A 21,447-nucleotide genomic window follows, 5' to 3' on the forward strand; every position below is an offset into this window, starting at 1 on the left:
TAAATACAAAAGATATAGGGCCCAAAAAGAAAGTTTTTGACTAAACCGAGTGCCGAAACGATAGTTACATTTGAGTTAAGGGCTAAATCAGAACTCTGTTATGAATTGGGGACCAAAACTGAATTATTCCTTTCCAAGAGAAAGGAAAAAACATTTGGAAAATCACACTGTGAGTGGATTCGAACCCATGATCATGTGTGTGTAAGGGACTAACTTTAACCAGCTGGGCTAAATCCCACTAATGTTGGCCTTGTGGGCTGAAACTATTAGTAGCTAACCCAGGCTATAGCCTGGGTTAGTCTACATATAGCTCCGCCCCTGCATACAATCTTCATTTATGTTATATTATTTGATCAACTGTTCATTCATGCATGTTTCTTTTTAGCTGAAATTGAGAGAGAGAGAGAGAGAGAGAGAGAGAGAGAGAGAGAGAGAGAGAGGGAGATAGAGTGATATCACAGTTCACCTTTCAGCTTTATGATCACTGATCACAACTTTTTGCTAATCTTGATCAGTGTATGACTTCAGCTTACTTATATTGTCACTTCATGCACTTGAATGTTCATTTTTTTTTCTTTTAAAAAGGTTCCAAAATTGCAACTTGGTGTAACTGAATATTCTCCAAAACACATGTTGGACGAGTAGCATCCCTCCATAACACTTTTACTACTTTTAATACTTTAATCGAAACAAAAAAGGCGGTCTATTAGAATAGCCATATAGTCGTACATCGTACCATTGTTAAAATTTATCTTTTGTTAAACTCTTTATAAAGATCTTATGTAATTGTTGAGAATATCAAGTCAATTCAATACAATTTTCTTTTCTTTCATGGTACAAAGGTTTGGGTTTTTAGGGATAATTAATCAATTATTGTCTTTCGCTTAGCTGGCGGCAGTGGTCTCATTAATGACAACCGTCGGCCAGACTTTCGCTGGAAGTTAATTTATGTTTTTAGTTTAGTTTTTATCTCTAAAGGAGACAGTATTTGTGCTAAAAATACTTAAGTGCTCAAATGAGACAGCAGAAATCTGATAACTCATATAGCATATTTGCTAAAAGTAACATAACTGCTAAAGATGGAATGATACGAAATAGATATCTCTAAAAATAAGAAAATTATTCAGATCTTCACATAAATTGAGTTAGAATTCTAACTAGCAACTTATGTAATATTATATGTATGTGATTGATACTAGCAAATGGATAGCAATTAGCTTGGTGAGTAGGTTAAATTGTGTGGCTCTCACAATTGATGTGTGGGGAGTGTAATTTTTATAAGTTAAAAGTAAAAGAGTGCTAATACTTGGTACAGTTGTAAACTCATCACATGCATGCATGAGCCATGATGTAAGAAACTTTTCAGATTGATTTGGGGTAAGTAGGTGGATCATGGTTATATTCCATAGTCCTTACCAAAACTTTCCATTTTTGCATATTTAGCAAGTTACTTTAACATTGTCCAAACAAACTTATAATAGTTACATACAAGTTACTTTAACATTGTCCAAACAAACTTATAATAGTTACATATTAAGATTTTGTTCGATTGTGTTGCCTTGACCCCAATCGTGTATTTTCTTAGGGTGAAATTCTTCATTTCACAGAACAATTGTTGTGTGTCTACGTGTCTTTTTCCTGTTAACTTATTTTGTCATTTTTTAAATTCAAGATCTATGACAAGCCATCGTGACCACACGAATATAATTGTTGCATAACCTTGTTTTCATTCAATGTATCAATTCTGAATTAGTATGAAATTTATTTATCTATAAGTTATTTCAATATGCAAGAAGAACGAGAGATCATGCACACATTTATATTTCTAATTTCCAATAAATTTGTTAGTGTAAAACATATGCATTGCTAGAAAAACTTGATTTGACATCCAACTAAAAAATAAACAAAATGCCAACAACTGGTAGTCCAGTTGGTTAGTGCATTTCTCTGCAATGCAGAGGTCCCAAGTTATTATAAAAATATATTATGTAATAAATTTTTCGGGCTTTAGGCCTCTTTCATCTTGTTGGGCTTTAGGCTTCTTACATCTTGTTGGGTTTTTAGGCCTCTTTCATCTTGTTGGGTTTTTAGGCCTCTTTCATTTCTTAGTTTAACTTAAGTAGTTATCGAACTTATCACAGCTTTGTGATGTACCTTGTGATGACTAACGTAGAACGTAGTCGATTTCTCAAAAAAATAAAAATAAATAAAAATAAAACTTTAACTTTGACACGATTCATCATATGAAAGTTCTAAGAGTCCCCCGTAAGTGGTAAAAGCACCTCTTTCAAGGCAAGTTTGAGAAGGAGCTTGTGAAGAAAGTAGGTGTAAGAAAAGAGAAATTGTATTGATTTGTATTGATATTCATAGTTATTACATAAGATCATTATAAGGAGTAGTACAAGAGAAAAGTTTAAGCAATTGAACAATGTGGGACTATATTGAACAATATTTCTAACATTCCCCCTCAAACGAATGACTTTTGCTAGTGAAAAATTCATGAGTTTGCTAAACAAATTTGTAGATTTTGACTTGATGGAGGCATCATTGTGAGGTTGCTATGTTGTTGTTTGTTGTTGATTTTGCTTTTCTTCACTTGAAGAAAAGTTGGCACCATTGCCAGGTTTTGATGTTGATGTTGTTGATGTTGTTGATTTTGCTTTTCTCCATATGAAGAAAAGTTGGCACCATTGCCAGGTTTTGATGTTGATGTTGTTGATTTTGCTTTTCTCCATATGAAGAAAAGTTGGCACCATTGCCAGGTATTGACAATTACTAATCATTGCCCGGTTGACAATTACTAACCATTGCCCGGTTGACAATTACTAACCATTGTCCGGTTTTGGAGATCTTCCTACCTTGGTTTTTAATAGCCCTCACACATGATTATTACTCCAACATCATCAATCCAATTCAAGTTTTTGATCTACTTGATTTTATGTGTTGTTGAACATAAACACTAGCAAGCATTCGATCTTGACCTTCCCACTTCTATTCTTCATTTATACTCTTTCTCATGTCTCCTCTTCTTTTGATCTTATAGAAAATATAATGGAACCAAGTAGCTTACTAAAGTAACGAACATTTGAGAGTTCTCATCTTGGATATAAGAAGTATGAGCAAATCAATTTAAGAGAATTAACTCTTTTGCCATAAAGGAACCCACAAACATGTTTTCAAAAACATCAAAAGAAAACCATCTTTGAGAATAAGCATGATTTCTTTCATACATTCTATCAAACACTTCATGTGCATCATATTGTAAATCAAGATTTTGGAGAACTATAAGTATAGTTTCAAGATAAACATGGGGTATATAACTATTCTAACAAAGAAATCCATGAATTCTTTTCCCCCTCTCTAATAGCTTTCCAATTTCTCTCAAAATATAACTTCATGGACCATGGATACACATAGATTTGATGTTGGGGAAGACTTGACATTTGAAATGCTTGAGATCGTTGAAGAGTATATCATGTGATTTCTTCAACAAATCACTCTTCTTTGGATCTTTCATCTTCTTGTTAATCTTCATCATCTTCAAATACTATTGAGAAAAGTATTGAAGAATGATTAGATCTTAACACTAGAAGAGAACTACTCTTATTTGAAAGGAAAAAAAAAAACACTAAACTTGAACTAAAAATCGATAAAAGTCCGGCGGACGGTAGCCATTAATGGGACTACCGCCGCCGGCTAGCGGAAGACTATAAACGACTAACCCAAGAAAGAAACCTAGAAGCTCTTATACCATGTAAGAAAAGAGAAATTGTATTGATTTGTATTGATATTCATAGTTATTACATAAGATCATTATAAGGACTAGTACAAGAGAAAAGTTTAAGCAATTGAACAATGTGAGACTATATTGAACTATATTTCTAACAGTAGGCTTCTCCGACACTTGCGAGAGCGCTTTTGAAACTTCACATTCATCATATTAAGTTTCAAATTTGTTTCCCCAATAGAATTTGTCTTTGTATAAAAGTTGTTGGATCTCAATTTTATTGTATAAAAGTTGTCGGGTAGCTATGTAAATGTATTTTTAAAGCTTAAAGGTGAAAAAAAGTTAGGGAAAATGAAAATAAAAGAAAAAGAGGATGAGTTAAAAGGTAGAGAAATGTCGGTTATAAATCCAAGTGTTGTTATAGTTACTCGACAATTTACAACTAGCATAGTATATTCTTGTCCCTCCAAGAGAGAAATACTAATATTCCTTAGAATCTTTCGATTATTCAAAAGTAATTATATATTCGAGACACTTCTTCCATTTGCACGTGCCACATGATAAGCTAATCCTGTTAAGTAGTCATATGGTTGACTCAATCTAATTATAATTTAATTAATTCATCTTTAGGAGGAAGAGATTGTGTCAATAAATTATTCATTATCGTTTTCTTGATCATAACCTAAATTTGAGCCTTACATCCGAAAGAAAGCGATATATTTGTTAAATGTGTTACAAACTCTTCTAGAGTATTATTGATCATTATATGTGTTCAGGACGAATTACTCTAGTAGTTAGCCAGCGCACTTTGTATTTGTGCATTATGAGTATGTAAAGGACACTTCAAAGGCTCTTAGGATTTCATCACCTCAAAAATTTGGCAAGAAGCCTTTCTTAGAACACAAAACATGTTCATTGTGTGGAGGACCCCGAATAGAAAATCAAGCAAAAACATCAAACTTACGGCAAGACTTGTTGAACCACTTTTATGACAGGGAGATGTTAGAGTGCCCAGTTTTTAGCCCATTAAAATGTCCAGCTGATGTGGAATTACTAAAAGACAAGGTTTTTTCAAAGTTTGACTACGGTGAGGACCGCTTTTATTTCCAAATGAGGAAATTTGGGAATTTTAATGGGCAAAATTGCTGAGCACTCTATCATTTCCCTTTATGACATCCTCCGCTGTTTTTGCAAAGATGCACCTAACTTACACCAAATATTTGCAGAAAAAAAAGAAAAAGAAAACTTAGAACAAGTAAATCACACTTGCAATGAGTCACACAAAAATAGTTTCTCTTATAGAGAATATGTATGTTATGTTAAGTGTGTGGTCATCTCATTCAAAACTAATTGACAATGAGCGGAGAGGAGCAGAGGACCTAGACATTATATTTTCGAGTACTAGATTACCCTTCTCCTACGTGTCCCCTTATGTGTGGTATTCTTTGAGCCTAGCACGTTTTTTTTTTCTTTTCAGATGAGGTGGAGCAGGTGTGGCTTATTAACCTTATTATGTGTGGCTATATATTTGATACCATGTTAAGTTTGTTGTCAACCAATTCAAAACCAATTGACAATGCGAGAGGAGATGACCTAAACATTATATTTTTGGTTACTAGATTACTCTTCTCCCATGTGAGATTGTTCTCACATTAACCACTAGAACTTGAAGGGATACTTTCCGGATAAAATTACAATAGTGGTTAGAGGAGTATTTTGGTTTGAACTGATGCGTGTGGTTGGTATGCAAACTACTTCACCAATATTGGACTAAAAATTACCAAAGGAGGTTCAATACTAAACACATTTCAATTTGAGGGAAGTCCCAATATCGCTATATTGTCGCAGTGTTTAAATAATCAATTAGAGAGGAGAAACACCATCTTTTTTTGAAGGCTAACAACAACTCCAATCCAAGGTGGCTGAGACCCAAAATTCAAGATAGTCTCACCCTCTTGGGTCCAACTTGGGGCGATTGGGGCTCATCTGAAGTTCAGGTCCAAATAAGCCCTTAGTCGACTCTTAATGAAAAGTCGATTAAGGGCTTCTCCCCACATGACCGTTGGGGTTCCAACGGTCATGTTGGGCGATTGGGGCTCATCTGAAGTTCAGGTCCAAATAAGCCCTTAGTCGACTCTTAATGAAAAGTCGATTAAGGGCTTCTCCCCACATGACCGTTGGGGTTCCAACGGTCATGTGGGGATTCCCCGTAGCCGTTGGATTTGCTCCAACGGCTAGATCTTCTAAACTTGCCCGTTGGAGCAAATCCAACGGCCAAAATTGAGTCAAGCCTCTATAAATAGGGGTTCAATCTGTACTCAACTTACACTCTCAGATTCTCTCTATAATTTTTCTCATTCGCTCTCATTTTCTGTCTATGATTCTCATAATTTTCTCATTCTCTCTCATTTTATCTATGTCTTTATATAATGGATCCCCAAGATGTGCCAACCGAGGAAGGGTTTATGAAATTGATGTCTCATAATCTCGTCTATTGATTTAGAAAATAATGATACCGAGGAAACATCACCACACATTCCTTTAATATTTGATAAAACTTTTGTTGATTCTTATGACACGACTACAACCAAAATAGCTCCACGGATACCGTATGCACAAGATGAAGATATTTATTTGTTAAAGAAAATTCTAAGTGTACACATTTTTGGGACAAAATCCTCAACTTGATGAGTCACATGGGTAAAAGAACGGTATAGATTAAAGTCAAACTTTGAAAAAACTGTCTTTTATTGAAAGTGAGTCATTAAGTCAAGGATTTTGTCATTGTAGCACGACCCGTTAAGTTTGTTGTTATTTGAATATCACATATGATGCGGTGACGCCGTGACGGGAAGAAATAAAAAATATAAAGGTTTTTTAAAAAAACCATCTGATGAATATAATGCAAAAGCAATCCGAGAGTGTACATCAAGGAGTTGTAAACCTTGGTTCAACGAGATAAACTTTGAATGTCAAAGATTTATTTCTATTTTGAGGATAGTAAATAAAATACATAAAAGCTAGAAAAATGATTTTGATCGGGTAAATTATTCAAACATTTCATCTCTTTATTTCTATGTTTTTTTACTTCATAATATAAACTTATAAGTTTTGTTTCTTTTAGTTCGAAAGAGCACTTCAGGCGTTTACAAAAACAACAAAGGAAAAGCCTTCAGATTCGAACATGTTTACAAAATTTTGATGACACACAACAAGTGGATGCCGAAATATTGCCAGGCGAGACAATATCCGGCAAAAGAGATTCTAGTTCCAATCCGAACGCTGGAAATCCTTTTCGGATCCATCAGAGGGGAGACTAATTTTTCGTAAACAAGCCAAAGCAAATGCAAGAGTTGGAGAAAATTCTACAAAATCTACTTCTAAAGATAAAGAAATCATCTTCTTAAAAAAAAAAGCAAAGAAATCAGTGGTTCTTCCAAAGCTTTAGTTGATGGGTATTGAGAAGGGAGAGACGAAGAAGCACATCGGAGAACAATTACAATGGATGAAGTTGTGGAATTACAACGGACTGCACGAGTACAACAGGAACCTCTACTGGTTGAACAAGAAAACCTACGAGTACTACAAGACAAGAACCACAAAATGAAATAAACTAGAGATCAATATGGTGTGAACTTTCAACGAAGATGGTAGCTGGAGATGCTTATATGGCTGGTCTTCCACGAGACCCAAGAAACCCCTTCTAGTTATCTTTAGTCAGTTGTAATCATTGTTGTTTATTTGTACTCAAGTAAATTTAAATTTTTAATCAAATATTTGTAATCATATTCAATTAATTGGTTGGGTACAAAAAGTGGTAAATTAAAAATCTGAACATTTGAAAATAAAAAATCAAAGATAGTTCACACCAACTGTCCCTCTTTATCTGAAGAAGCCGGGTGATTTTTCAAATCTGTTCGAGAGAGCTCGATCGAAAGAGCATGAAAGAGCTCAGGAGGGCGATCGGTCTGAGTTTCAAGTGCTCGCTTAGCTTAGATGGTTCATTATAATGCACAGATGCTCCATGCTTAAACGGATTGGTATTAAAAATGCATGTCATAGGGATGAGAGGAAGAACATGTAGCTAAGCAAGAAGTGCCTTTCAAGGCTCGCCCCCCTCCCGAAAGGAGGCCTAAGCTGTGCGGGAAAAGCCCAAAGCCAATCCCAGGGAACAGTGTTCCGCACATGTACAAGATCGCACCCGTTTTTCGCACACCTACAAAAAACTCACACACACGTTTGACACAGGCATAATTTTTAGGCCTAAGCCCCTCATGGATTGGAGTTGATTTTTTTGAGGTTGAACCCCTTAATTTAATTTTAGACAGAAAAAATGGTTTTTTAGGCCTAACCCCCTCTTGTGTTAGTTGCTCTAAAGAGGAATAGTCTTTAGGTATAAAAAATAAAGATGGTATATATGATATGGATAAGCCATGGGATTTTTGGAGAATTCAGAATAAATAAGACATAATTTGGTTTTTAATTTAGATCAATAGCTACTATTTCATTACAACAATGAAGAGTAAACTAGTAATTCTTACAGTCAACTAACCAAAAAGAAAACTAAGAAACCTGTACATTGATCATTGATACTTAATTTCCCTCTAAATCTTCTCACTTGCTTCCCCTAATTTTGGATATTTGAGTTAAAACACCAAAATTAACTAATTAATTGATTTAGTTAATTAGTATTATCATCATTCTCTTTAGTAATATTTATTAAACCTCCAGGTCATGTCTTCCCTTCATTGGCAATTCCTTATTTTCATTTTCGGTCAACAACGGCACCGGAGCCGATAAATGATCACCTGTTTCAGATAATACAGTAATACAAACATGGGGAGGACTATCTTCTCCGATAGAGTCGAAAACCGGATTAATTGATCCACGATGAAGTAATTGAGGCTTCTCAGGTGAAACAGTTGGATCAATCTTCTGGAATTTTGCTTGATTTGCAAGTTCATTTACAGCATTTGCAATTTTCTCAGTGTACCCAACAATCTCAACTAGTAATGAAGCCACGGTAGCCGCGGATATGACATGTAAGAGGTCAGTGTTCTCGAACAAAGCGGTTTTCAGGACGGTTTTCAGTTCATCTTGGGCGGTTTTCGAGAACTCGACGTGGGTTTCAGCTAGTTTTGGGTGTGTCATTTTTCTAATTCCGGTAGCTAATTCTCTTAAAGCTTTGCCTGATTCCATACTCATCTTTGTACATGCTTCTTGAATTTCCTTTTTGAATTCTGGTGGTGCCTGTAGTAATTATAATGTAAACCACATTAGTTAATCATTCAAGTGATTAGAAAAGAATACTACTGCAAGATTAGTGGAAAAGAGTCATTAGAGTATCTTTTTTGCTAATCCCCATCAGCTGATGGGATCTAACCTTTTAGTTAAAGGGACCATGACGTTTAGCTAATTAAGTTACTTTTCTTTAATTTAATCACTTTCTTTTTATAACTTTTTAATGGTTTTGTTTACAAAAAGAAACCACTTATGTAATCGTGGAAGGAACCTAATTAATTAATCAATATTTTGAATTTAGCAATAGAAGTGGGAGGAATTATATAGATAGGAGAGAGGGAGAGATTGTGTCGTACTTGGGTATCTGACTGAATGCAGCTATTGAGAGCTTCGACTTGGTAGGCACATTGTCGAGTTAAAACACCAATCTTCAAATATTGTTTCCATGGATGACAAAACCTGAAACCCCCGTGACATGGTTCCCATCTAGCAAAATTAGCCTGCAAAATTTAATTAAGATTAGTTACTTGATAGTTGAGATAATACATTATGTTAACTAGGAAAACTTCTCTTGCCTAACCAACTAAGCAACAAAACAAACAAAAATTGATGTGAAAGATTGCCCTCACCAATGATTCCTCGGTGGTCTTAGAATTGAGAACACTTTTATATCCTATGAGAAAAGACTTGTCATGGTCTTCTTTAGTTACATTTGAAGTGGGACCCTCTCCTTCCCCTTCTTGTCCAAAATATTCTCCACTAAATCCTACAAAAACATATATAAAATGTCTTTATTGATTTAGTACATTTTTTTTTTGTTTGTTGCAATATTTCGATTTAGTACATTTTTTTTTTTTTGTTGAAATATTTCGATTTAGTACATGTTAAGGCAATAACAAAAACCCTAAAAATATTTAGAACTAAGTTAGTAGAGCATTCCTTCAACAAAAAAAGTTAGTAAAGCATTAAATTATTTATATTACCTTCTAAGAAATCTGCAAGTTTTTCCAAGTTCAATGCAATTAGTTTGTGAAGATCTTCACCAGCCCAAACAGGACACACGAAAATTGAGATAATCACACAAGATGCCCCTCCCACAAGTATAGTCGATATACGTTGTTGAGCAAATACTAATATCTTCTCTATTCTGTAACCCGAAACTGAGACTAAGCTAAATGTCAATATGAATATCATCACTCCGTAATCATATCTGGCTTTTATCCCAGGAAAAAATCTTGAAAATGTTAATGTTGTCGCTGCATAATCATTAACAAGATATGTCAATAATATTTGATTAATTTGCTATCCAACATTGTAAATTATAAGTTACCATAATATATATATATGATTAATTTGCTATAACATTTGATTACTATAATATATATATATATATATATATATATATATATATATATATATTATGTTTGAATCATGCATGCATTTTGATTAATACTTGATTTTTCTATTGAAATAATGAGATGAAGTACCAAGTATGAAAACAAAGACACCAAGGAGAATGGGTTCTCCTCTCTCTCCCGCTAGATTTGCCAAGTGATTAGCTCCAACTCCTAAAGCACCAGCCAAGAATGTTGCAATTCCTCTATTTATACCCTTACCCAAGGTTGCTCCTGCAATTATTCAAATGTTAATGACTTAATGGACATAATATATATATATATATATATATATATATATATATATTATGCATGCAAAACCATGCATGCATACATATATGTATTAAGATTGATGATAACTTACCAACACTAAATTCGAAGACGACGACAACAGTTAAAACAGCCCAAATAGCAGCATCACCAAAACCATCATAGAGTGGTCTGAAATAGTAAAAGAGAGAAACCAAGGAAAGAGCTAAACCCACTTTAAGTGAATGAATTATTCTTCTTGGGTCATCTTTTCCTAACTTCTTTGCCTTGTTAAAAATGTCTAATATTTTCGAAATGAACCTTTTAGGTAAACCCATTATCCACCACCAACCTCTAGCAATAACCCCAACTTTCTCATGACTTGATGATCCAATTTCCATTGCTTAATTAGACAACACCTAATGGGTATATATAAAGCAATTAATCTTGAATTCACTAATGAATAAAAGAAGTATTTAGCTTAGCTAGAGTGTAATTACTTCAAATTAAGTTCCTAGCTAGCTAGAGGAGTGTCTTAATTATGAAGTGCTTATTGAAGTGATAAGTAGTAGAGAGATGGATGATTACTAGAGAGAGAAAGATTGAGAGTTAGGAGGAAGGTATATATAAGGGAGGGAAGGGAATGATAGAGAGAGAGAGAGAGAAGACAAGAGATGGTTGGGGTGAACATGCATTTGGAAGGAGTAGCACCGGCCTGAATTTATAAGGTGAAGAGGTGGAAAATGAAAATAATATTATAATAGACACGTAAGATGGTGCTTATAGTACGATGATCACTTTTTGAGATTTTTCCTCTCTCTCTTCTTTCTCTCTCTCTCTCTCTCTCACTCATCAAGTAAACCACCATGAGTGGGTAACAATTTCCTACCCAAGAGGAAAATAGGTAGTAACAAAGTAATCACTGTAAAGTTAAAAAAGACATGTTTCAGCTGTATCCCACTCTTTACTCTCCCAATTCTACTTTCCTCAGTGGGTAAATGTTTTTGGGATCTCCATTATTTCTGAAATTGGGTTGACTCTGTTCCTAACCTAGTTTGAGGACAAGTGTGGTCCAGTGTTGGGCTGGGAGGAAATCGGAAAGTCCGACATGTTCGGCCGATATCCTTTCATGGATGCGCGAAGCTGATGATAGGTAACACCTACCAGCCCATTACATGTTAGTTTGTGTATTAGAGGTTACCTAGATTTTGCTCAAGCCCGAAATGATCTGAGCACAAACCAAACTATCCAATTCTACGTATATTTCTTCTTATCTGTTTTGTCTTTCAATCTATTTGAATAGGGAAATAACAAGTGTACAAAAAATTTTGACTTAATTTGTAACATGCTGATACATCCAGGTAAAATAACAAGTCAAAACGTAGTAAGACTTTGAATTCTATTGTTTTTTAGTGAACTTAGCTCACCCGGGTAAAATAAAAATTCAAATAGTAATAAGACTTTGAATTCTTTGGTCTTTCAGTGAACTTGAATGACCCTGGTAAAAGAACAATTCAAATCGTAGTAAGACTTTGAATTCTTTTGTATTTCAGTGAACATGAGTCAGCGAGTGAAAAATTAAATCAAAATATTTTGTACACATACAACTCCAGATTTGAATATATGTATTTTTATATAAGATAAGTTGTTTTTTATGTGGTTCAACAAAAAAAATATTGTTTTTTTATGTTAACATTTAATTCCATGAAAGATAATTTTGGCGATGATATTTCATTTAAAGAAAGAATCAAAGTTTAATATTCTTAACCATCCAATTTGTCTTGTAGCATTTTAACCAAGTACTTTTGTTCCTCCTTTTGCTAAGTTGTAGTTCACATATAATATTTTGGAAGTGGTAAATAAAGAAGTACAAGAATTAAGTTAAGAACATTATGAAAGATAATTAGCAAAGGTGTAAACTAACTTTCTTTTACTTCATTTTATGGGTATTTATCAATTTTTTTCTTATTTTTTAAAATAAACCCTATATCCAAAACCGGACAAACAATTGTTTTGTAGGCGTGGGCTGAGGATGAAAGATTTTTAGAAACCTTTTCGAGTGAGCTCGAATACCCTAACTTAAAAAAAGTACCCAACCGTCCCCACGATCCACTACTTGTGGGTGTCCGTACCTGTCTGATTTCCACATTTAAACCTCAACCCAGTTGCTTTGCTCAAGGGGGTAATTTATTAAAGAAGACCTAACTCTGTAATTCACTTCAAAAACAGGAGATTAATTTTACAAGAGCTAGGTTGGCATCTGATAGGCTCAACTACCTTACAAAAACTACCATGTTAGGCCTGTAGAGAGATGGAATCAGTTGCCACAAGTGAGGGGGCATGTGAGAAAATTAGTCCTACATAGAAAGAAGAGTATTCCCATGTAACTAATGGGGTAGGTAAGTCCTCTCTACTCAGTGCCGTTTGACTGCTGTTATAACTAAAAGTCGCGGAAGCTATCGAACCTATCCTAGAAATTGATCCGATTATGAAGATTAACCGAAAAGCTAAGCCAAAATCAAATATGCAAGCAGAATTTAACGAGGTTCGGCTTTAAAGCCTACGTCCTCGGGCGAACAAGAAATCTTTATTGAAGGATAGATGAAGACGACTAACACAACCCGTAAGTTCGTCCCAAGATGGTACCGTATAGAATTAAACCGCCTACAGCCACAAGCAAACCACCATCCAATTTGTCCACCGACAATTGACTCCCACAACTGCCGTAATAAGATATCTTCTAGAACTTCTCATTTTAATGGACTAAATTATGAGAATTAATCACTTTCGGAAAATTTGGTATGTTCTGAATATGAATCTTTTTAAATATAATTTTTCAATACAAAACAACATATCATGTCACTCATACACACTAAATAGAGTATCCCAATACTTCTTTTATCTCCAAGTCACTTTCATTTTAACAAACTTTAACATTAAGTATCTCATCAACATCAAAAGAGTCTATGACCTAAAAGCCAAATAACTATTTGATTTAAAAAAAAAGTAAGTACAATTTCTTTTTGCTAGTGATAGTAAAAAAAAATCCATTAAACTTTTAAAGTCTAAGGGGTGATCTTAAGGACTTTTTTTTATGATTTTTGGTGAATAAATAGTAACTTTTAAAGGGTAAATTAAATTCAAATTAGAAGAATATAATAAGGGCAAAAACCAAGCTGACTAGCTCTTACTTATCCCACCACACAAAATTAACAATTAAGGAAGAGGACATGCTGACACAGATCAATACTATTTAGAAAGTCTACCCTTAATTTCTTTATTACTTCTCTTTTAGCTTTTTTTTCCTTACTAACATGAAATGTAAAAAGAAAAGTAGAAATGCAAAATTTATTCCTTATCAGATCTCATCTTACCCCTCTCATGATTTACCTTTTTAGGGTTTACATACTAAACATATAAATTAACAGACTTGGCACCAACTAACTCATGTCAACAGCATAAGTACATACTGAGAGTGACTAGGATTTGAGTCAACCATTTTTTTAATATTTGTTTGTTCTTGATGGAAACTTGACTTTTCTTTTACTTACAAATTTATTCAATTTTATAATGTGACTCAACTAAGATGGAATTCACTATGGTAATTAAATTAACAGTATAAATTTAAATGTACTAATGCAAGTGTAAATTTCATTAACCCTAAAAGAAATTAGGGTTATTGCTTGTAGTAAACATATAGCAAAGGGGTACAAGTTAAAAACTTATATTCTATTTCCCTAAATATATCGTTCATTGGGTGGATTTATGTGACACTCTGTACTACTAAGAGCGGTATTTAAGTTTGTTGTTTGCAAAAAATATATCATGTACAACACTAAGCGAAACTCTCGCTTCTCTCATTCCACATATGCAGTGTAATATTGTAAACAATTTATTTCACGTGAGCGAAACAGTGAGGAAGCATATGTTTAAGAACTTATAATAGGGATGGACCAAATATCTTCGGGTTACTTTTGATAAGGGAATTGGAACACTAAGAATCTGTGTTAGGAACTTTCAATTTCTTTTTTCCTCATTTTCTCATCCGAACCTTTTTATTTTGTTCTTTTATAATTCGATCTGTTCTCACCAACTAGGAGTCGGTCGATTTGATGGTCCAAAATCATTCTCCCTTCACTTTAAATCTCTATATAGCCATTCATTTTCTTTACTAAGGTACATGTCAGCCACTTTATCCAAGTGGTACATTTTGTTTTGGATCCCACTACTAATACTTCTATAGATTTTATCCATACGGTGTATAATTCAAGCCCAATTCATATATTAACTTAGCATATACTTCATATTCAATCTGGGTATGAATTACATACTAACTTTGCATAGACATTTTTTTTTTTTGATGTATAACTACAAATTGCATACACATTTTTACCCAACTCATAGATAGTTGTAACAAAATCATGGATAACCCGCATATGCCAATTTTATATTCCTTACAGCTAAATATGTCGAAAATGAACTATGAAGACTTTAATTTATTCGGGCATATTGTATTTTTGTTCCCTTTAGAACGAATGGTGAGGATGAAGAATGAGAAATATGGAAAAATTTGATTTTTGGCAAGTAATAGAGAGAAAAGGCATTTATCATATGATTATTTTCGTATTCTTTTGCTTTTTTTGTAAGGGAGATTAGAGTACATAGATCAATTCAAACAGAGAATCTAATACTCACATGTTCTGGATACTTATTTTATTTAGGCTCCAACTTGTGACTAATTGGGTCGTTTTCGGCCTCATAAGGGTTCCACAGACTAAATTAGCCTTCAAGGTCTAAAAGAATTCCTACTTTTCTCGAAAATACTTTTAGGTGAAAGATGAAGTGAGGAGAGATGGGATGAAGTGGAAGAGAGAATGAGAGATGATGGGGATATCAATGTTTTAACATTTTTTTTTTAATTTTTGCATTTGGCTCCCTAAGGGTGTTTCCAGAAAAGGTTGAAATTGTTTTGGTTCTTGGGGGCAATATCGAATTGCTAGACACTTATGGGGAAAATTGGGCAAGTTGTTTGACGCCCCAAGCCTTAGCAGTTAGCAATATTATCCCCCGCATTTGACCCCTCAAACCTAAGGCCACGCATACAAAGTTTTGTTCTTGGCGAAGACTCCACAAGCTCACTCGAAAGGTCTCGTTACTCACTAAGCTTAAGCATGTACCTATAGTCAAAGCTTCGGACACTCACACGAGCGATGTGGGACTATCACAAGTTGATCACAAATTGGAGATCAAAACGGAGTTGGACTTTGTATCTTTAACAATATCCTATAAGAGAAAACCTTATAAAAAAGAAATTAAGCGTTTTTCCTCGTGAAGAAGTGTCTCTACTTTTAAATAGACCTAATATACTATATTCTTGGTCCATACTAACGAAAAAATGACTAATTGAGTCGAAGAAATAATTCTTGATAAATCAGTTAAAAGAGGGTTAAGAGCATCTCCAATGGAAGGCTCAATTTCTAAAACCGAGTGTCACATAAATTTTTTCAAGTTTGTGAAAAAGAACATCTTAGAGATTAGAGTGTCCTCTTGTGATATCTCTAGTTGTCATAGTTATCAAGAAAAATCTCTAAAATAACTAATAAATTTTTAAATAACTATAAAAAATCTTTAAAACAACTTTAAAAATCACGTTTTCATAAATTTTTATAATAACTAGTAAGTGTTTTACAAGAATGATCATGTCTCATTAGTATATAAAACAACTTGAGAGATTTTATTGGATGATCAGATGATAAGAAAATTTTGAATGGGACTGAACAGATGATAAGACTAACAATTTTTTTAAAAAAGATTTTACATAAAAATATTCTAAGCCGCGACATTGGAGAATAAAGAAAAATTTTCTACAAAATTGGACGACTAAGATTGGCTTTTTTATTTCTATTTGTTGCTATAGGGCATCCAATTTTGAGATTTTAAAAAAATAAAATTTTTAGAGATCTAAACCCTAACTCCTTCCAAATGTTTCTTCTTTTCTTCACTTCTCCTCCAAAGTTTTGTTTTTTCTAATCACTAAACCATAAAAACATTAAGAACAAACCTAATATGTTTAAAAGTGATAAAAATTTGTTTTAAGGTTTAAAATTTACTGATTTCTAAGGTTTAGAATGTGTTTACCTCTCTTAGAGAGGATTAATGGATGAACTAACTTGCTTTGGAAGTCCCATGAAAGATATATTAAGAGCTTCAAGAGATTTTGTCTGATGATTTCTAGAGTTTAAAATGTTTTTCCCTCTTTATCTCTTTAACTTCGTTCCTGATTTTAGAGAAGTAAGGGTAGTAGGGGTTGGAGATCGGGGAAAGATAAGTAAGAGAAGTAATGGAGAACGAAGAACACAAAGTTTAGCTAGAAGTCGTAGAGGAAATGAGATTGATGAATTTTTCTCCATAGAAGAAGAAACAGAAAGGTGAAGAAGAAAGAGGGAGAAATTACTTCAAATAAAAAAGCTAAACATTTTTCTTTAAAGTAAATTTTGTAGATTGTAATTTTTTTTTTGTATTCCTATAAGAAAATATGCCCTCTGATTTTACAAAAAAACATGGATTCTCTTGAGATTTTTCTTTATTCCTCAAAGATGCCACCATACTCTAAGATCCTAACTTTTACCAAAAATTTCACCTAGACCAAGTCACGAATTTAGGTAACTAGGTACTTTCACTACCACCTCAACAAAAAAAAAAAAATACTCACTACCAACCATACACCTTAGTTAATCAATTTGAACCTTTAGGGGTGTACCGAACTTAAGCGTAATAAAACAACAAGAAATGGGTTGCGCCAAAAAGCAAGTTTACTATATAATGGGCCTAAAATTGGTTAGTACTTTTTGTAGGCCAAACAATGGTTATTAGTTAGTGACTTTTGGATGGTACTCATTGGGTTGTATCAACCCATCTTCTAAATTAATAAAATTGAGAATCTCATTGTGCAACCCCATATTGTCCAATAAAAAGAACTTCTAAGATTGGTACATAAATAGTTGTATATGTCATCGCATTAGATTTTTTTTGCGGGACCAATTCCTTGCAGAAAGTATGCACAAGAAACTTACACTCCCATTTTCTCTCCAGACAAATGAAATTAGGTTTCTCGAAACACTATGGATTTATTATTAAATCCAAAACATTCCAATATATGTCCTTTTCAATATAAAAGCACTCAAAATCTATAACAAAAACAAGGTTATGAGATTAAGTGCATTACTTTTCTAATGTCCTCATCAATTGAAGAGGACAGTCTTAATCTTAGCTACTATATTTGAGCTAGACTTTGACGAAGACATGCATCATCATCCATACATTGTACCCGTTCGATAATCTCATCACACAAATCTCGAACTTGTTTAATGGCACAGATGCAGCCTGTGACAACGAAGACTTATAGAAGCACTTTCTTGTGGTGTAAACCAATTGAGTAGTCATGGATTCTTTGAAAAAGCAATTGGAGGTTCGACTTATCATTCTTTCAAATGGGTTCCACCTAAGAGATCCACTCGTGCTGGGGCTGGCCTTATGGTTGAGGTTGTTCACTAGTAGTAACTACTAACTAATATGAAAGCTTTAAGACTTCAATTTTCTTTATTCTAAGTATATTAATATTGAAAGCATGGATTATATGTTTTCTTTTGTCAAACCATAGGGTTCTATGAACTTTTTGGCACCTTTATTGCTCTTTTGTTAAGTAGAATTAGGGCATTAAACAGCTGTAGATGTTGATGTTGCTCTCTTGTGATACTTTATAATATAACCAAGACATAAACCTGCCTAAAATACACATTATAAGACTTAAGGTTGTCGGTTGGAAGCCCCTAAAATAATTATTGAACCCAATATTGATCAGAAAGAAGTGTAATCCACAGTCACTAAATATGTTTATAGAAATAATATTTTATTAGGTAAACCATATAATATTCTCATTGACCTTGGAACGTCTTAATCTTTGAACATCATGTTAGGATTTATAGTTTAGGGGATATTAGGTTTCCTTCAACAAATAAAAAAGGTGATATTAAGTTTTATTGCTAGAAACATGACTGTTTTAAAAAGATAGGTCTCAATTAATGTTGTATATTCCTAAAAACACAAATAAGGACCATCAAGTACATTCATTGGTACTTCCATTACCGGTCGAAAATCACATATCATCTACGAAAAGGTCAAAATATGTCACCAGGAGCGCTCTCAGAAATTTGCGGTTAATGGGCCTACACAGTGACTCCTTCCGTATATCCATTGAAGAGACGTTACAAGTCATTCAAGATTACAATATCCCGAATATACCCATTAATGTGTCATGATACCTGTAATTATTGTGACAGCTCCATACTTTACCGCATTGAAGACGACAGCTCACCGCCAGGTGACAGTCGACCAAGACACTATAAAATGACTGAGAAGAGAATGATACTGATCATCCAAGAACGAATTAAGTCATCTGGTGATCGACTAATATATTTGATATTCGCCTAACACTACGATCGATTATCTGAGATCCCGATATCTAAACATCTAAACCACTATAGCCTTGCTTTTTCATAGAGTTCCGCTCTCTCACATAATCCTGCTTTTTCCAGTACTATTCCGGTCTTTCACCAGGACATTATCAAGTATTGTTCGTAGAAGGTACGTGACCCTTCAAATGAAGGATATGTCCTTTCGGTCTGAAGGAGATGTCCTTCCGATGGAGTGTCCTTCGACCAAGATGATAATGCGCTCAATTTGTCAGATAAGATAACGATGATCTTATCCGGAAGTTCATCTAGTCTGGTCAAATTAAAGATCTTAATGCTTAGCTAGAAGCCAACTACGATCCTCGGATCACTTTGGTAATCCGCGACTAACATTGACCGGATCCTACAATGGGTTACACCAAAGAGTGGTGACTTAATCGGAGATAGTTGACTAGAGGAAACTAGACAAACAGATGGATTAGATCCAGTTTGATAAGTCCAAAAATATCTGGAAGAGTCCGAGCCAAGATAGGAAGAACCGGGACCGAAAGAAGGCCCGGATAGAAAAGGATATGGCCGGCCACGATAAGTGGGCGACCATGCCCAACCCATTAAAGGCCTGCACTGGCCGGCCAGAAGAAAGAAGTTCAGATGGGACAAAAATCCCATTCGGAGTCTTGCTCAGAAAGGGTTTCTGAGTCTTATCTTTTTTGTGGTTTGAATTGAATCCTGGTTTGAATATGATTCTAACTTAGGGTTTTCTATATAAGGACCATTATAGAACAGAAAAAATGTGGAATTTTCTCTAGAGAAAATCAATCTCTACAATGTCAAGTAGAGATGGAGTTTAAAGAAAAAGCTCCCAAAACCTATCTATCTTGTCAAAGAAGAAAAATTATTCTTCTCAACCTTCAATAAGGTCCTAGCCGACATTAAAGAAGGGAGATCAAGTCAACTTGCTCGGGTGTCTCAAGTAGAGGAGCTATAATTGAAGCTCTCATCTTCGGTATAAAGGGATCAAATTTACTTTGATAGGAAAGCGATCAAGGTAATCTACTAAACTATTCTAGTTTATCTTTAGTTCTTGCATGTTGTGCGGGTAGCTAGTGTTAAACATGGTAGATGTTTGAGATTCCGCTTAGAACACTAGGTGACACCAAAACCCAACATCAAGTAAATTCACCAAGGTACAAGATCTTATCTAGGACCTTATCAAATACATGACGCAAGCATCTATTTTCTTTCTCATTACAACTACTTTATCAACAACGGTTTGCTTACTTTATCTCTTCTAGGGGTTAGACCTTTTCTACATCACCCCACGTGATTATCTATAAGGTCAGACCCTTAAAGCTCTCATTTATTTACGGTGCATACTCCTGAACGAGGCAAAACTCACTAGAAGCTACTTTATTCAAGGGCATACCTCATAGGTTGTCATGTATCTCTCCAAATAAGCTAGTCTACCCGTAGAGATCGAGCTTCGGCCATTCTACGAGTCGTGCCAAACTCCCAGCATCCCCTCGACGATAACATTCCAAGGATATCATCCACGTGTTTATTAACCAATTCACAAGCTTACTGACTAGACCGTCAGAGTTTCTTTGGTCGACACCATCCCAGTGTCCCCCAAAGATCTTACCGTCACGTGTGTTCGTTTCTTGTCACAGGTTAAGACCAAAGACATCACCGGTGCCCATAAAAATATTAACAGATGAAGGCCTGACTTCCAGTCAAAACCTGGTCCACTTGACTTCTTGAACCGCGATTTCAGTCCCTCACAATCTATATTAATGAGATACGTGTATAATGTAACAGATAGAGATGATGAAGATCTGACGTTCAACAATTCAGCAAAAAATTTAGATATTTTAAGATCCAGAATATTTAGTTTAATGTATTTAGAATATCTCTTGTATTTATCCAATATTGTTATCAGCTAGTTATTATCTACAAGAAAACCTTAATGTACTCTATTGATACCATTTGGACCAGTATCGTAGAGTTTTATTGATTGGGTTAAGTTTGACTAGTGTAATGAATCGAACCTGCAATTATAGTGATTGTTAACAAATCTATTAATTCTTGGTTTCTTCGTAGGTGTGGGTCGACATTATGAGGAAACTTCGACGGGACCACGTTAGTCGTCATGTCGACTATTTCAATATATCTCTCAGATTATCAACTAATCGTGAATGAATCACGTATCTTCAAAGGAGAGATTACTTAATTTTTGTTGTTTGGAGTTTTGTTAGGTAGAATAAAAGCGATTACTATTTTTCTTGGGCATAGAAAGATTTGCATGGGAAAAAAATGTGAGGGGTAAATATTTTTTGAAAACCAAAAATTGAAGGTTTCGTTTTTA

At 34.3% G+C, this 21,447-nt stretch overlaps 1 protein-coding gene and 1 long non-coding RNA gene across 2 annotated transcripts; one reads left to right on the forward strand and one right to left on the reverse strand.

Moving 5' to 3' along the window:
* The first annotated feature begins 2,326 nt into the window (after positions 1-2,326).
* On the forward strand, positions 2,327-3,786 carry LOC147558602 (uncharacterized). The gene is made up of 2 exons (XR_015234419.1): positions 2,327-3,667; positions 3,707-3,786. It is a non-coding gene; the product is annotated as an uncharacterized LOC147558602 (long non-coding RNA).
* A 4,405-nt stretch (positions 3,787-8,191) lies between these two features.
* On the reverse strand, positions 8,192-11,306 carry LOC147558603 (aluminum-activated malate transporter 8-like). Its single transcript, XM_086657562.1, has 6 exons — positions 10,727-11,306; positions 10,456-10,596; positions 9,952-10,224; positions 9,598-9,734; positions 9,325-9,468; positions 8,192-8,977 (listed from the first exon to the last, which is right to left on the reverse strand). The coding sequence occupies exons 1-6, from the start codon at positions 11,010-11,012 to the stop codon at positions 8,447-8,449; spliced, it is 1,512 nt and encodes a 503-aa protein (XP_086513688.1). The 5' UTR covers positions 11,013-11,306; the 3' UTR covers positions 8,192-8,446.
* Between the last annotated feature and the right edge of the window lie 10,141 nt (positions 11,307-21,447).

This window comes from Eschscholzia californica, unplaced genomic scaffold, assembly GCF_041429995.1.
Source record: "Eschscholzia californica isolate CP2 unplaced genomic scaffold, dmEscCali1.0.p SCAF_2, whole genome shotgun sequence".
In the NCBI taxonomy this organism is placed as follows: Eukaryota; Viridiplantae; Streptophyta; class Magnoliopsida; order Ranunculales; family Papaveraceae; genus Eschscholzia; species Eschscholzia californica.

Bases quoted from the DNA above. Each gene is read 5' to 3' on its own strand.
- LOC147558603 (XM_086657562.1), bottom strand. From the start codon at position 11,012: ATGGAAATTGGATCATCAAGTCATGAGAAAGTTGGGGTTATTGCTAGA. The intron at 9,735-9,951 runs GTAATATAAATA...ATGTTTTTGTAG, and splicing joins ACTTGCAGATTTCTTAGAAG to GATTTAGTGGAGAATATTTT. The intron at 8,978-9,324 runs GTACGACACAAT...TAATTACTACAG, and splicing joins GCATTCAGTCAGATACCCAA to GCACCACCAGAATTCAAAAA.